Source organism: Pan troglodytes, chromosome X (genome assembly GCF_028858775.2).
Source record: "Pan troglodytes isolate AG18354 chromosome X, NHGRI_mPanTro3-v2.0_pri, whole genome shotgun sequence".
In the NCBI taxonomy this organism is placed as follows: Eukaryota; Metazoa; Chordata; class Mammalia; order Primates; family Hominidae; genus Pan; species Pan troglodytes.
Window position 1 is genome coordinate 75,419,047 of NC_072421.2, and position 16,896 is coordinate 75,435,942.

General features: G+C 37.3%; 1 protein-coding gene across 1 annotated transcript in view; it reads right to left on the reverse strand.

The window, feature by feature from the left end:
- Window positions 1–16,896, reverse strand: part of ATRX (ATRX chromatin remodeler) — a gene marked incomplete at its 5' end in the record, with an annotated part of 213,219 nt that overhangs the window by 131,712 nt on the left and 64,611 nt on the right. Inside the window, 1 exon segment of the mRNA NM_001009018.1 lies at window positions 14,985–15,224. Within this exon segment, the coding sequence (NP_001009018.1) occupies window positions 14,985–15,224 (240 nt within the window).

The following is a 16,896-nucleotide window of genomic DNA, read 5'->3' on the forward strand; positions in this document are numbered from 1 at the left end:
GACTACCACTGGAAAACACTGTAAATACATGATGTGAAAAGAAAAAAATATTTAGAAACACTGGTTTCAGAACCACAGGCTCAAAAATCATGATAGGAACATATAATACCTTCTAATTACAAAACGGAAACAATTATCACAAGCTCCTTATTTAGAATAAAACTTAAGTAGATATAATATATGCACACAGGTAACAAGTGTGTGTGCGCATATATTTTTTGCTGTCTTATCCTAATCTCTATCCGTTACATAGTATATTCAGTAACTACGCAAGATAGGTACAAGTATTACCATTTGACAGATGAAAAAACTGAGGGACAGAGAAGTAAAGTAACCTGCACAAGGTCATACAACTATTGAGTATCATGACACTGAGATTTACCCAGAGGGTTGATCCCCCAAGTCCATGCTCTTAAACATTACAAAATACTAGTTTAGTAAAATAAATGCTTGTGATAAACAGTTTTATGGTTCCATGAAAAAAAAATAGAAACTCGTGATTTTAAAATCATAAAAACATTACGCAGTTGGGCACGGTGGCTCACTCCTATAATCCTAACACTTTGGTAGGCTGAGGCGGATGGATCACCTGAGGTCAAGAGTTCAAGACCAGCCTGGCCAACATGGTGAAACCCTGTCTCTACAAAATATACAAAAATTAGCCAGGCTGGTGGCGGGCGCCTGTAATCCCAGCTACTCTGGAGGCCGAGACAGGAGAATGGATTGAACCTGGCAGCGGAGGTTGCAATGAGCCGAGATCATGCCACTTCATTCCAGCCTGGGTGAAAGAGCAAAGCTCCATCTCAAAAAAAAAAAAAAAAAAAAAAAAAAAAAACACAAACAAACAAAAAAAACTTTAAAAAAAAATTTAAAAACAAAAACATTACGATGGTGAAGAAATAAAATTTTAGGCACTTTTTTCTTATTTACAATTAAAACTAGTTAACAAATGAATTTGTTAATGTTCAATATAGAAATTTTCAAACATACACAAAAGTAGATGGAAGAGAATAATAAATCCTATTACCCATCACTCAGCTTCAAAAATTATCAACTTAAGGCCGGGCACGGTCGCTCATGCCTGTAATCCCAGCACTTTGGGAGGCCAAGGTGGGTGGATCATGAGGTCAGGAGTTTGAGACCAACCTGGTCAATATGGTGAAACCCCATCTCTACTAAAAATACAATAACAACAACAAAATTAGCCAAGCGCGGTGGCGCGCGCCTATAGTCCCAGCTACTCAGGAGGCTGAGGCAGGAGAATCGCTTGAACCTGAGAGGTGGAGGTTGCGGAGAGCCGTGATTGCTCCACTGCACTCTAGCCTGGGCGACAGAGTGAGACTCCGTCTCAAAAGAAAAAGAAAATTATCAACTTAAGGCCAGTTTTGTTTCACTGACAGCATTTTACCCATTGTCCAGTTCCCCAGATCCCACAAATCATTTTGAAGCGAACACAAGAAAATATGCAATGTCATCTATAAAATGTTTGTAAATGTCTCTTCAAAAGGACACTTCCTCTTTGTAAAACCATACGATCATTGTCACATCCAAAAAACTACAAATAAGTCACAGATTTGCAGTAAATTATCTGAATAGATATTGTACTTACATAAAATTGTGATATACAAACCAAGATTAACACTGAGAAACAGTGTGGTGAAGTAAAAATAGCATAGGCCATTCAGACCCAAATTCCATTTCATCAAGCTACCTAAACCCTCTTAGCTTCTGTGTCTGAATCTGCAAACTGGGAATGATTATCAATAGTTTCCACAAGGTTGTTCTGGAGACTGAATAAGGCAACGTATGCAAAGTATCTGGCATAGGCTAAGTATTCACTAAATTATTACTGTGTCCTAGCCTGGATATGTAGTAGCTTCATATCACTGGGGTAAAGCCATTATATAAAAATGGAAAATTCCCTAAATGTCTTGTCCTGTTTACAAGGTGTGGTACACAGAATCCTAAAATGGCCCCAGAATTACCGTCATCTGATATAAACACCCTGCATAATCCCCTCACCTTCTGAGTATGGTTGAGACCTGTAAATATGATTGGGCTATCATTCGCATAATTGGCCCACTAATAAGCTGACTCTGATTTAATCAAAAGGGAGATATTCTAGGTGAGCCTGACCTAATTAAAGTGAGCCCTTTAAAAGACTGAAATGCTTTTCTATTGATCTCAAAGATGAAACAATCTGCCATGTTGTGGAGAGAGAACTCTAGTAGCTAAGGACCTAAGTGTAATAATTGAAAGGAACTAAATTCTACCAACAAGTGAGTTGGAAAAGGATACAAAGTCTTAGATGAAAGCAAAACTCTAGTTAACATCTTAATTTCGGCTTGGTGGGACACTAAGCAGAAAACCCAGTAGAGCCACGCTCACTAAGCTATTCCCAACTTCCTGACCCGTGAGACAAATAAGTTTGTCTTAAGAGGTTAAGTGTGTGGTACATTTTAATGCCACAATAAAAAAAACTAATATACAAGGCTTTAATTAAGATTTCTGAACCATGTGTTCATCAGTGACTTGATGATACTTTTGTTATTAAGTGTTGTCTTCAGGATTGAGGATTAGTGTATCTTCATCCTAAATGTAGGAGGAGATAAGTTAAAAAGAAATCATCTGCCTATTAGTGACTAAGTAGATGTGTTTATGCACTCAAGCTATAATATAAGGAAACTTTATTTAACTAATAATACTGGGTATATACCCAAAGGAAAATAAATAATTCTTCCAAAAAAGACACTCATATGTTCATTGCCATGCTATTCACAATAGCAAAGACATGTAATCAGCCTAGATGACCATGAATGGTGGATTAGGTAAACAAAATGTGGTACATATACACCACAGAATACTATGCAGCCATAAAGAAGAAAATCATGTCCTCTACAGCAACTTGGAGGCAGCTGGAGGCTATAAATCTAAGCAAATTCACATAGGAACAGAAAACCAAATACCACATGTTCTCACAAGTGGGAACTAAACACTGAGCACACATGGACATCAACATGGGAACAATAGACACTATGGATTACTGGAGGGGGAGGGAAGGAAGAGGGCATAGGCTGAACAACTATTGGGTACTATGTTCACTACCACGGTGATGGGATCCACATCCCAAACCTGAGCATCACACAATATACCTAGTAACAAACCTGTACATGTACCCCCCGACCCCGTATCTAAACTAAAAGCTGAAATTTAAAAAAATGATAAATACACAGCAATGAAATAGGAGAAAAACTTAGGACAAATAATCACTTAAGGTGTAGTAAAAATAAATACAGACATGAAATATCTCCCATATCTGAATTGAAGGGAAAATAAAGGAAAAAAAATCATATGACCAAAATATTAAAAGGTTGAGCCAAACTTCTGCTTCCAGTCATGATGGTTTATTAGGAACCAGGTTTACCTTCCTGCTGTAATCAAGTAGAAAAGTAGGCAAAATATATGAAAAAAATTTTTTTCAGACATTAAATAAAGACACCACAGGACCCTGATCCCTCAGAGTAGGAAAACCAACAAGATCCCTATATTCCCCTTGAATTGGTGCCTGAAGTATCAGGGAAAAGGGATTCCCAAGGAGAGCACTGGAGATATATCAAGTTGAAGAAACAAAGGTCAGGCTGAGATGACTGAAGTTGCGGGGCAGAACTACAAAGAAAAAAGAGCTACACAAAAAGAACTCAAAATCAAGACAGGATTCACTTTGAGTCATAGCTGAACATTAAAATGCACACATGAGGAGTGAAACTTTGTGAGGCCAGGCAGAGCATGACCAAGAAGCTGTGAGCTAAACAGCTCCCAGTGATCACATGGTGCTGGGAGGCATTCGATTTCAGAGGAGGCACAGTAGCCTCTTCGTTTATAACCCAGGGCATTCAGTAGAGACCATGAAGAGACCAAATCTTAGCAGTGGGTCAAAGCAATTCATAAATTAAAGAGTATTGAAGAAATGCATTAACCAGGCTTTTTTAAAAGCTTCAAAATTAAACTGAACTTTTTAATAAAACATTACTAGGTTTGTCAAGAAGAAAAAAAATATGAAGAATAACCAGGGGAAAAAAGAGTCAACAAAAATGGGCCAAGAAGTAACAGAAATAATGAAATAGGCAGACAAGTAAAGTGAGACAGCTGATTAAAAATGCCCAAATAGGCCGGGTGTGGTGGCTCACACCTGTAATCCCAGCACTTTGGGAGGCAGAGGTAGGTGAATCGCTTGAGCTCAGGAGTTTGAGACCAGCCTGGGCAACATGGTGAAACCTCGTCTCTACTAAAAATATATAAAAATTAGCTGGGCATGGTGGCACACGCCTGTAGTCCCAGCTACTCAGGAGGCTGAGGCAGGAGAATCGCTTGAACCCAGGAGGCAGAGGTTCCAGTGAGCAGAGATCGCACCACTGCACTCCAGCCTGGGTGATAGAGCGAGCCTCCATCTCAGAAAAAAAAAAAAAAAATGCCCAAACACTGAAAACATGAACACAATGAAAACAAAAATAGAAGATATTTCAAAAAACTAAATGGAATTCCTAGTGATGAAAATTATAGTACACTGTAATTCACTAAGTGGATTAATATCATAACAGTGCACAAGAAAAGATCAACAAAATTGAAGACAAAGCAAGAAAAACTATCCAAAATGAAACAGAGGGGGGAAAATAAGAAACCTATGGAACAATATTAAAGAGCATAATATATAAGTCCCAAAGAAAAATAGAACAGAAAAAAATTATTTCAAAAAATAATGATGTGAACTTTCCAAAAATTTGATGGAAGCTGGATATGGTAGCTCACACCTGTAATCCAAGATCTTTGGGAGGCCAAGGTGTGAGGATCACCTGAGGTCACAAGTTTGAGGCCAGCTTGGGCAACATAGCAAGACCTTGTTTCTACGAAAAGTTTAAAAATTAGCAATAGGGCATGCCTCTAGTCCTAGCCACTCCGGAAGCTGAGGCAAGAGTATCTCTTGAGCCCAGGAGTTTGAGGTTACAGTGACCAATTATCGTACCACTGCACTCTAGCATGGGCAACAGAGTAAGACCCTGTCTCTAAAACAAACCAACAAAAATTTGATGAAACTATAAACTCACAGATCCAACAAGTTCAAGGAACCCAGAGCAGGATAAACAAAGAAAATAAAAATCTTCAATTTCCGAAAGCCAGACATTAACAGAAAATCTTAAAATACTGAAAAATCTTTTAAGACTATCTTTCCAAGAAATAAAAGGCACATGCAGAGGAGCAAAGATGAAGGAAAAAGGAGAAAGATAACAAACAAAATGTCACAAAGAAGTAACATCTTCAAAGAGATTTTTTTAAAGTATCAATTTAGAATTCTATACCCAGGGAAAACAACTTTCAAAAATGAAGAGATTAGCTTGCTCCTGTACTTCTAGCTACTCAGAAGGCTGAAGTGGGAGAATTGCTTGAGCCCAGGAATTCCAGGCTACAGTGATCATGCTACTGCATCATTCCAAGCTGGGTGACAGAGTAAGACTGTCTCCAAAAAAAAAAAAACAAAAACAAAAAGAAGGGAAAATGTAGATATCAACAAAACAATAGATTAGGAAGCTCCAAGCTCCAGTTCCCACACAGAACTATTTTGTAAACAAGTAGAAACTTTCTGAACCAACTTTGTCAGAGCTCTGGAACACAGTCAAAGGTTTACAGCAACCAAGCAAATACCCAATCAAGAAAACAACACCTTAGCCAGGCATGGTGGTGACCGCCTGTAGTACAAACAACTAGGCCTAGACAGGAGGATCGCTTGAGCCCAAGAATTTGAGGCTAGCCCGGGCAACATAGCAAGACCCCATCTCTAAAATAACGAAAAAGAAAAAAAGTCACCTTCAATACAATAGGAACGTTTTACAACATTTTTACTTGTCCTTGCCCCACCACCTACCAGAAGGTGAAGGTTTTAGTCTCAAAGCAGCAGCACCCTGTTTCCCAGTATCCTCCCACAAACCAGAGGGAGCAAAGCAGATGTTATTTACAAATTATTGTGTAAATTTTATCTAACCTGTCTGAAGGATACTTGAAGGACTGACATAAGGCTCTCATCATTTCTTCACCTAACTCAGAGCTTTGGTGAGAAGGACAACAAGAACAGCTTTAAAACACACACACACACACACACACACACACACACACACACACACACACACACACACACAAAACAACTGCAACGTGACTACAGGCCTGGGGCAAGGCATTACAGGGGAACACACCCAAAACACCACCTAAGGCCCAAATAGCTAGAGATAGGACACTTTTGGAATTTTTTTTTTCAAGATACAGGGTCTTGCTTTGTCACCAAGGCTGGAGTGCTGTGGTGTAATTATAGCTCACTGCAGCACTGAACTCCTGGGTTGAATTGATCCAGCCACCTCAACCGATCTAGCCACCTCAACCGCCCAAGTAGCTGGGACTATAGATGTGCACCACCACGCCCAACTAGTCTTTATTTTTGTAGAAACAGGGTCTCACAATGTTGCCCAGGCTGGCCTCACACAACTGGGCTCAAGCTATCCTCCTACCTCAGCCTCCAGAGTTGCTGGGACTACAGGTATGAGCCACCACACGCAGCTACTTTTAAATTTGGGACACTCAAAAGCAACCAGGTATATAGGATAATTCAAAAAGCCATATGTGCGTCCAGGTAAAATACATGCTCAGAAAAGATCTTTATTAAAATTTTAAGTTTTCCCCTCAGGCTTATCTTTAGGTTTAGTGGAAGCCTAGTTATGGATTAAAGGAGTGCACCAGCACAATCAATCTACAAACAGAGAGAGCAGGCATTAAAAAAAAAAAGCCTTCTTTTATTTTTTGAGATGGAGTCTTGCTCTGTCGCCCAGGCTGGAATGCAATGGCACAATCTTGGCTCACTGCAACCTCTGCCTCCCGGGTTCAAGCAATTCTTGTGCCTCAGCCTCCCAAGTAGCTGGGATTACAGGCACGTGCCACCATGTCTGGCTAAATTTTTTGTATTTTTAGTAGAAGCAGGATTTCACCATGTTGGCTAGGCTGGTCTCGAACTCCTGAATCCAGGTGATCCGCCTGCCTTGGCCTCCCAAAGTGCTGGGATTATGGGCGCGAGCCACCACACCCAGCAGACATTCAAAAAAATCTTTCAAAACATTAGTTGAACATGAAAGAAAGGGACAGAGACTTTACTGATGACACACAACAAGAACACTCTTTGAAAAAATAATGTGGGTGAGTCTTAAAACAATAGGTCTACTACAATTTATATATATTTTAAAATCCCAGCAAACCCTTGAAAAGGGAGAGAACCTCATATGCAGAGTTGCCAAGTTACAACAGTCAAATACCCAATATGCAATTTTAAAAAATCACACGAGTTGATGGGTGCAGCAAACCAACATGGCACATGTATACCTATGTAACAAACCTGCACGTTGTGCACATGTACCCTAGAACTTAAAGTATTAAAAAAAATCACAAAGGTACAGCCAAATAGGAAAATATGGCTCAATCAAAAGAGGATTAATAGCAGATTTGAGCAGGCAGAAGAATCAGTGAATATGAAGATATTAACTGAAATCCTCAAGTCCGAAGATCAAAAAGGGAAAAAAAAAACTAAAGTGAAGAAACAAAAAGGGATGGAAGGGAAACCATCATGAAGAACATCTTATGTATTACGAGAGTCACAGAAGGAGAAAAGAAAAAGAAAGAAGCAACAATTATTTGATGAAATAATTGTGGAAAACTTCCCAAATTGAAGGAGAGAGACTTAAATCTACAAATACAGGAATGAACTCAAACTGGGATAAACTCAAATACGTATAAATCAAAACACATTACACACAAACTGTCGAAGGCCAAAGACAAAGAGAATATTGAAAGCAGCAAGAGAGAAGCAAGTCAACACATACAAAAAAACTTCAATAAGATCATCACCTAATTTCTCATCAAAAACTTTAGAGGCCAGAAGGCAGTGTGACAATATATTTCAAAGTGATGAATGAAAAAAAAAGTTAGCTGAGGATTCTTTTTTCTTTTTTAAAAAATAGACACAGCATCTCACTCTGTCATCCAGGCTATAGTACAATGGCATAATCATAGCTTACTGTATCCTCGAACCCCCGGCTAAAGCAATCCTCCAACCTCTCAAGTAGCTTAGACCACAAGTGTGTGCCACCACATCCAGATAATTTTTTAATTTTTTGTAAAGACAAGGTTTCACTATGTTGCCCAGTCTGGTCTTAAACTCCTGGCCTCAAGTGATCCTCCCGCCTTGGTCTCCCAAAGTGCTGGGATTACAGGGGTGAGCTACTGTGCCAGGCATCAGCTGAGGATTCTATACCCAGCAAAATTATCCTTCAAAATAGAGGAACAAGTTAAGACACTCCTAAGCCGAATGAATTTGTTAAAACTAGACCTGCCCTATAAAAAATGCTTCCTACAGGGAAGTCTTCAGGTTGAAATGAAAGGATGCTAGAAGTAACTCAAAGCCATATAAAGAAATAAAGATCTCCTAGAAGAGATACATACAGGGGCAAATATAAAACCTAGTTTCACAAAATTTTGTTTCATAACCTCACTTTTTACTTTCTTTAGGATTTAAAAGACAAAAGCATAAAATACAATTATGAATATATGTTACCATTCACGACATGTATAAAAATGTAATTTGTGATATCAATAATTGTAACAGAGTCACCACATAATATACAGGGGAATGGAGCTGTGGAAGAGTAGAATTTTTGTATGCAACTGAAGTTAAGTTCACATCAATTCAAGTAAGACTCTCATAACTTTAGGATGTTATATGTAATCTCCATGATAACCACAAAGAAAATATAGAATATACAAAAATGAAAGTGAGATGGGAATCAAAATATGTCACTGCAAAAAATTAACCAAACACAAAAGAAAGCAGTAATGGAGGAAATAATGAACAAAATAATGAACAAAATGAAAAAGGAAAACACAAAATGGCAGAAGTAAATCCTTATTTATCACTACTTACCTCAAGTGTAAATGGATTAAACTCCTGGATCAAAAAGACATAGATGGACGTAATAATTTTTAAAAAATGATCCAAATACTGGTTATCTAAAAAAGGTTCGCTTTAGATCTAAAGACACAAATAGACTGAAAGTGAAAGAATGGTAAAAGACATTCCATGCAAATAACAACCAAAAGAGAGCTGAGATGACTATATAGACATCAGACAAAATAGACTTTAAGTCAGAAACTGTTACAACAGACAAATAGGATATTATGTATTGATAATACAGCCAGGTTCTCAAAAAATGTAATTATAAACATAAATACAACAAACAACAGAGCACCAAGACATATGAAGAAAGCACTGAAAGAACTAAAAGGAGAAATATACATCAGTGTAGTATGGGAAAACTAAAACAAAAAAAGAGAGAAACAGTTGGAGACATAAATAGCCCAATATCAATAAATGCGTAAAACAAGTAGACAAAGATAATTAAGGAAATATAGGACTCGAATAACACTATAAACCAATTGGAGCTGGCCACAGTGTTTCACGCCTTAATTCCACCACTTTAGGAAGCCAAGGCAGGAGGATCACTTGAGGCCAGGAGTTGGAGACCAACCTGGGCAACACTGTAAGACCCTGCCTCTGTAAAACAGTTTAAAAAAATTAGCTGGGGTGGTGGCATGCACCTATGGTCCCAGCTACTCAAGGGGCGGAGGCAGGAGGATCACTTGAGCCCAGGAGTTCGAGGCTACAGTGAGCTATGATCACGTCACTGCACTCCAGCCTGAGCAACAGAGCAAGACACTGTGTCTTTAAAAAAAAAAAAATAGACCTAACAGACATGTAAAGAACACTCCACTCAACAATGGTAGACTATACATTTTCTCTCAAGTGCACATTCTCAAGGACAGACCACATAATCAGGCACAAAAAAGCCTTAATAAATATAAAGAGACTGAAGTATCTTTTCCAATCACAAGGGAATGCAACAAAAAATCCATAACAGAAGACAACTGGAAAGAACAGAAATATGTGGAAATTAAATAAGTAACTAAAGGATCAAGTAAAAGATCACAAGGAAAATTAGAAAACACCTTGAGACAAATGAAAGTTAAAACACAAAATACAAAACATATGGGATGTAGAGAAAACAGTACTAAGAAGAGGATTTACAGCACTAAAGGCATACAGTAGAAAAGAAGAAAGATCACAATCAAGAACCTAACTTTACACCTTAAGGAACCAGAAAAGGAAGCACAAACTAAACCCTAGCTAGAGAATAAAAGGAAATAATACAGATTAGAGCAGGGACGAATAAAATGGTTGATGGATGCATACATAAAACAGATATGTAATAAAGCAAATACAGCAACATGTTAAGAAATGAAGAAGCTACATGGTAGGTACATTCGTGTTCATGTTTACAATTCTCTCCATATATTTACAAATTTCACGATAAAATTGTGGGGGAACAAAATTACTAGAAAAAAATAATGAGAAAATATACACCACATATTATTCAAAAACAAATGTACACAAGATTTTTGCCTTTCATTTTAAGTAAATTTCCTTTTACATAAAAAGGAAAACACATAAATATTGAACTTTAGCTAATGATACACCTGCTAAAGCATTTGAGATAAATGAAATGATGTATGCAATTTACTATGAAATGCATAAAAAGATGTACTGATGGATAAAGATTCGTACATAAATAGGAATGTAATAAAGGAAAGATGAAAATGAAAAATATGACAATGAAAAAAATCTAGGAAGTAAGTTTACAGGAAATCAATGAAATACTTTCAACCTGGCTGTATAAATGAAACTTTTCCTAAGATGTTGGAAAAGAAAGATGATGATGTCGTTACCATTATTATCAAATACAGCAGACTTCAGGTGAAAGAAAATTACCAGATAATACAGAGTCACATTACATGTTGTTAAAGGGGGAATTAACCAGAAAGATGTAATCCTAAATGTATATGTACCTAACAAAACAACTTCCAGCAAACATGAAGCAAAATCTGAGAGACCTACAAGGAGAAAGAGATGAATTAACAATTATAGTTGGAGACATCAACACTCCTCTGATTGGAGAGAATACCATTAAAACTACAGAAGATGTGAATATAATCAACCATCAATATAATCTGATCAAAATTTATAGAATATGTCACCCAACAACAGCAGAATATAAACATTGAACATCCACCAAGACAGATCATATTCTGGCTCATAGAAATTAGAAAAGATTCAGAGCAGAGTAAAAATGAACACAAAATACCAAAATCTGTAAGATGCAGTGTTTAAACAGTATGCACAGTGGCAAATTTTATACCTTTAAAAATGCATACGTTAAAGAAGATCCAAAATCCACCTTAAGTAGCTAGAAAAAGAACAGAAAATAAGTCCAAAGAAGGATAAACACAGTAAAAAGAAGAATGAAAATCAATGAAATAGAAAAGGGTCAAACAATAGAAAAAAAATTAATGAAATCCAAAGCTGCGTTTTTTTTTTTTGAGATAGTAAAATTGTGAACTTTTTGCACAGATTAATCAAGGAAAAAATGATAAAACACAAATTCCTAACAGAAACAATAAATGACAGAACCTACAAAGTATAATGAAAGACTATAAACAAATTTACATAAATAATTTGACTACTTAAATGAAATGGAAAAATTCCTTAAGTTTGAAATTTACCAAAACAGACCTAAAGAAAAAGAAAAGATCTAAATAGTTCTACATGTATTAAAGAAATGGAATATGCCAGGTGTGGAGGCTCCCTACTATAGTCACAGCACTTTGGGAGGCTGATGGGAGAGGACCACTTGAGGCCAGGGGGTCAAGACCAGCCTGGGTAGCATAGTGAGACCCAATCTCTAAAATAAAAAATTAACCAGGTATGGTGGTACATGCCTGTTGTCCCAGCTACTTGGAAAGCTGAGGCAAGAGGATTGCTTGAGCCCAGGAGTTTGAGGCTGCAGTGAGCTATGATCACACTATAGCACTCTAGCCTGAGAGACAGAGCAAGACCCTATCGTGAAAGAAAGAAAAAGAAAGAAAGAAAGAAAAGAAGGAAGGAAGGAAGGGAGGAAGGAAGGAAGGAAGGATTAGCAAATGCAATACAATATATAAAAGGAGTAATATAACGTGACTAAGCAAGGTTTATTCAAGGAATACAAGACATTTTCTAGGTCACTCCAACAGATGCAATGAAAAGCATTTGAAGAAATTCACCATTTATAATTTTAAAAAAATAAATGACAGATTGGAATGGAATTAGCAAAATAGTTTTTCTTTACAGACAACACAAACGTATACATGAAAGTCATAAAGAATTTATCAAAAAAGCTACTATAACGAGTAAGTAAATTTAGAGCTTAGGACACAAGGTCATTATGCCAACATTACGTGAAACTACATTTACTATATGATATGGCTTGGCTGTGTCCCCACCCAAATCTCATCTTGAATTCCCACATGTTGTGGGACGGACCCAGTGGGAGGTAATTGAATCACGGGGGCAGGTCTTTCCTGTGCTGTTCTTGTGATAGTGAATAAGTCTCACAAGATCTATAGTTTTAAAAAGAGGAGTTTCCCTGCACAAGTTCTTCTCTTGTCTGCCACAATGTGAAATGTGCCTTTTACCTTCCACCATGATTGTGAGGCCTCCCCAAGCCACATGGAACTATAAGTCCAATAAAACTCTTTCTTTTATAAATTGCCCAGTCTTGGGTATGTCTTTATTAGCAGCGTGAAAATGGACTAATACAATTTAACATCAAAAATCATGAATTACTTGGGGATAAATTTTTTAAAATATGTACTAGACCTGTACAGAGAAAACTACAAAACATTCCTAAGAGAAATTAAAGAGAAGGTAAATAAATAGAGAAGTACACTATATTCATGTAATAGGAGACAAAACACTGTTAAGATGTCAATTCTGGCCACATTACAAGAAAGATTCAACAAAATTCCAACAGAAATTCCACAGGGATTTTTGTAAAAACCAACAACGTAATACTATGTGGAAATGCAAAGAACTGAGAATATCCAAAAAGATTCTGAAAAAGTGGAACAAAGTTAGAGGAGCTGTACCACAAAAAAAGGGACAAGCAGTTTTAAAGTACCTCTTAATGAGATCCAAAAGGAAGTACATATTACTGCCCATGAGTATTTCTACCAAAAAGAGAACTGAATCTAAATCTGATCAGGACTCTAGATCTTATTACCAATTTATACGAAATATAGAAGCCAGTGAAACTGTACCACAGGGATGCAAATAACAAAACTCAGAATATAGAAAATTTTACAAAAATAATCTGGTTTCTTAAGCAAATGAACTGTAAGAATGGGTAAAGAAAAAGAAAGAACCAAAGGGAAACTAGGTTAAAATTAGGTAAGAGATGTAACATCCAAATACAACAGAATATGCAGATGGCCCTTGTTAAGACCCTGATTCAAACCAACTATTTTTTTTTTTTTTGAGACAGAGTTTCACTCTTGTCACCCAGACTAAAGTGCAATGGTGCAACCCTGGCTCACTGCAAGCTCTGCCTCCCAGGTTCAAGCAATTCTCCTGTCTCAGCCTCCCAAGTAGCTGAGATCACAGGCGTGCACCACCATACCTGGCTAATTTTTTTTGTATTTTTAGTAGAGACGGGGTTTCACCATGTTGGCCAGGCTGGTCTCCAACACCTGACCTCAGGTGATCCACCCGCCTCAGCCTCCCAAAGTGTTGGCGTGAGCCACCGCGCCAGGCCCATACCAACTATTTTTTAAAACTACTATGTGAGGCAATGAGAGAATTCAGTTTAATAATGGCACTGCAGTAATGTTTAAAATACCATTATCTTTTAACAATACATTCCCAACTATTTATAAACAGAATATGATTTCTGAGATTTGCTCTGAAATAATCTGAAGGAAAAAGAATAGATGAAACGGCCAGGCATGGTGGCGTGCACCTGTAATCTCAGATACTCAGGAGGCTGAGACAGGAGAATCACTTGAACCCAGGAGGTGGAGGTTGCAGTGAGCCGAGATTGGGCCACTGCACTCCAGCCTGGGTGACAAGAGTGAAACTCCATCTCAAAAAAAAAAAAAAAAAAAAAAGATGAAACAAGACTCGTCCTGTGTTAGTAACTGCTGAAACTGAGTTAATAGATCCAGGGAGAATTATTATATTATTCTCTCCACCTGTGAATTTGAAAATTTTTGTAACATAAAGTCCATTTAAAAAACTGAAATCTTTTATGGATTTAAGAAGTAATTTTGAAACATTTCTCTACCCAAAATACAACATAACCATTTTGGTGATCATTCAAGAATCTCAATGCTTTCCATGCACTTAATTAAATTAATAAAGCTTAATGACTATTTTAAGTTGCATGAAATAGTGACAGTAGGAAAAATCAATTGCAACTAGAAATCCTGTGGTTGAGGCTGGGCAAGGTGGCTCACACATGTAATCCCAGTACTTTGGGAGGCTGAGGCAGGTGGATCACTTGAGGTCAGGAGCGCAAGACCAGCCTGGCCAACATGGTGAAACCCCGACTCTACTGAAAAATACAAAAATTAGCTGGGTGTGGTAGTGCATGCCTGTAGTCCCGGCCACTTGGGAGGCTGAGGCACAAGAAACACATGAACCCAGGAGGCAAAGGTTGCAGTGAGCTGAGATCATGCCACTGCAATCCAGCCTGGATAACAGAGCCAGACTCCGTCTAAAAAAAAGAAATCTGTGGTAGATTACAACATTCTACTCTTAAAATGCTGAAATATATTGAAGTCATATACCAAATAAAATAAATCATTAATAGAAATAAATTAAGGCTGGGTGTGTTGACTCACGCCTGTAATCCCAGAAGTTTAGGAGGCCAAGGTAGGAGGATCACTTGAGCCCAAGAGTTCGAGGCCAGCCTGGGCAACAGAGCGAGACCCTGTAGCTACAAAAGAAAAAGAAGAAGAAAGAAATTAGTTACCTCTCTCAATTTTTCTCGCTCACGCTCCCTCTCAGCAATACGTTTTCGTCTCTCTTCCTCTTCCTTAAGAGCATTTTGTGTTTCTGTTCTCAGTTTATCATCTTTAAGAATCTTCCGAATTTTCTTTCTGCCTTTTCCAGGAGACTTGGAATCATCATTTTCATCTTCCTCCTCCTCTTCCTCCTCCTCCTCCTCTTCCTCCTCCTCTTCTTTTTCCTCCTCTTCTTCCTCAGAATTACTCTACAGAATTTAAACAATTAGAGGTAAACAGTACAAAGTCATTTAATTTATCCATTTCATATTCCATTAATTAACACAGCAGGAAAAGGTGGAAGAAAACATGCTGAAAACCTTTAGAATTATATTCAGCAATAGAGTAGTATTAAAAAAAAAAAAAACAACTCTTCGGCCAGGCACGGTGGCTCACACCTGTAATCCCAGCACTTTGGGAGGCCGAGGCGGGTGGATCACAAGGTCAGGAGATCGAGACCATCCTGGCTAACACGGTGAAACCCCGTCTCTACTAAAAATACAAAAAAAAAAAAATTAGCCGGGCATGGCAGTGTGCACCTGTAGTCCCAGCTACTCAGGAGGCTGAGGCAGGAAGATGGCGTGAACCCAGGAGGCGGAGCTCGCAGGGAGCCGAGATCGTGCCATCACACTCCAGCCTGGGTGACAGAGCGAGACTCTGTCTCAAAAAAAAAAAAACAACTCTTCAACACCTATTAAAAAAAAACAAACAACTCAATTAAAAATGGGTTACCAACTAGAATAAACATTTCTCAAAAGAAGATATAAGCATATGAAAAGATGTTGAATATCACCAGTCATTAGGAAAATACAAAACAAAACCACAAAGAAATGCCACTTCCCACTCATTAGGATGTTTCTTGTTAAAAAAAAAAAAGAAAAGAAAAAAAAGAAAAAAGAAAGAAACAAAGGAAGTGTTGGCAAAGATGCAGACAAATTGGAATCTTGGTACACTGCTAACAGGAACGTCAAATGTTACAGATACCAGAGAAAAACAGTGTGGAGTTTTCCAAAAGTTAAACATACAACTACTATATGATGTAGCAATTCCATTTTTCCATATATACCTAGAATAATTAAAAACAGGGACTCAGATATGTAAACACCCATATTCATAGCAGTATTATTCAAAATAGCCGAAAGGTAGAAACAACCCAAATGTCCATCAACAGATGACTGGGCTAACAAAATGTGGCACACACTTACAATGGAATATTATTCACCTTAAAAAGGGAATGAAATTCTGATATATGCTAAAACATGGACGAACCTAGAAAATATTATGTCAATGAAATAAGCCAGACACAAAAGGACAAATATTGCATGATTCAACTTATATACATGAGGTACTTAAAATACACAAATTCTTGGAGACATAAATGAAAATAGAGGTTACCAGGGGATGGGGGATAGAAGGAAATGGTGTTAATGTTTAATGAGTGAAGAGTTTCTGCTTGTGAATATAATTAAGGCCACTGAACCGTACATTTTAAAATATTTTAAAAGTTAATTTTCAAAAGATAAATATCCCTCTGGAAGAGCATTGTGTTGACAGAATCAAACATATTACAGACACCTTTTACTTTATGTAAGCCTGCTTAAATACAAAAATTCAAATTGGCTGATTTCACTATGAGAAGAAATTTATTCATATATGAGTCATCATTCAGGATAGTATTTTGTCTTCAGAAAATAGAACACTCACATCACTACAAATGTAAAATAATGAATTAGAATGGCTTAAATAAAATTCCATTAGAAATTAAGGAATAGAAAAAAACTGATAATGTCAAATCAATACTTTTACATATATATATTCAATAACCAATCCTTCCACAAGTGTAAAATATAAATAAGCCAGTACAATACAATGAATGAATGG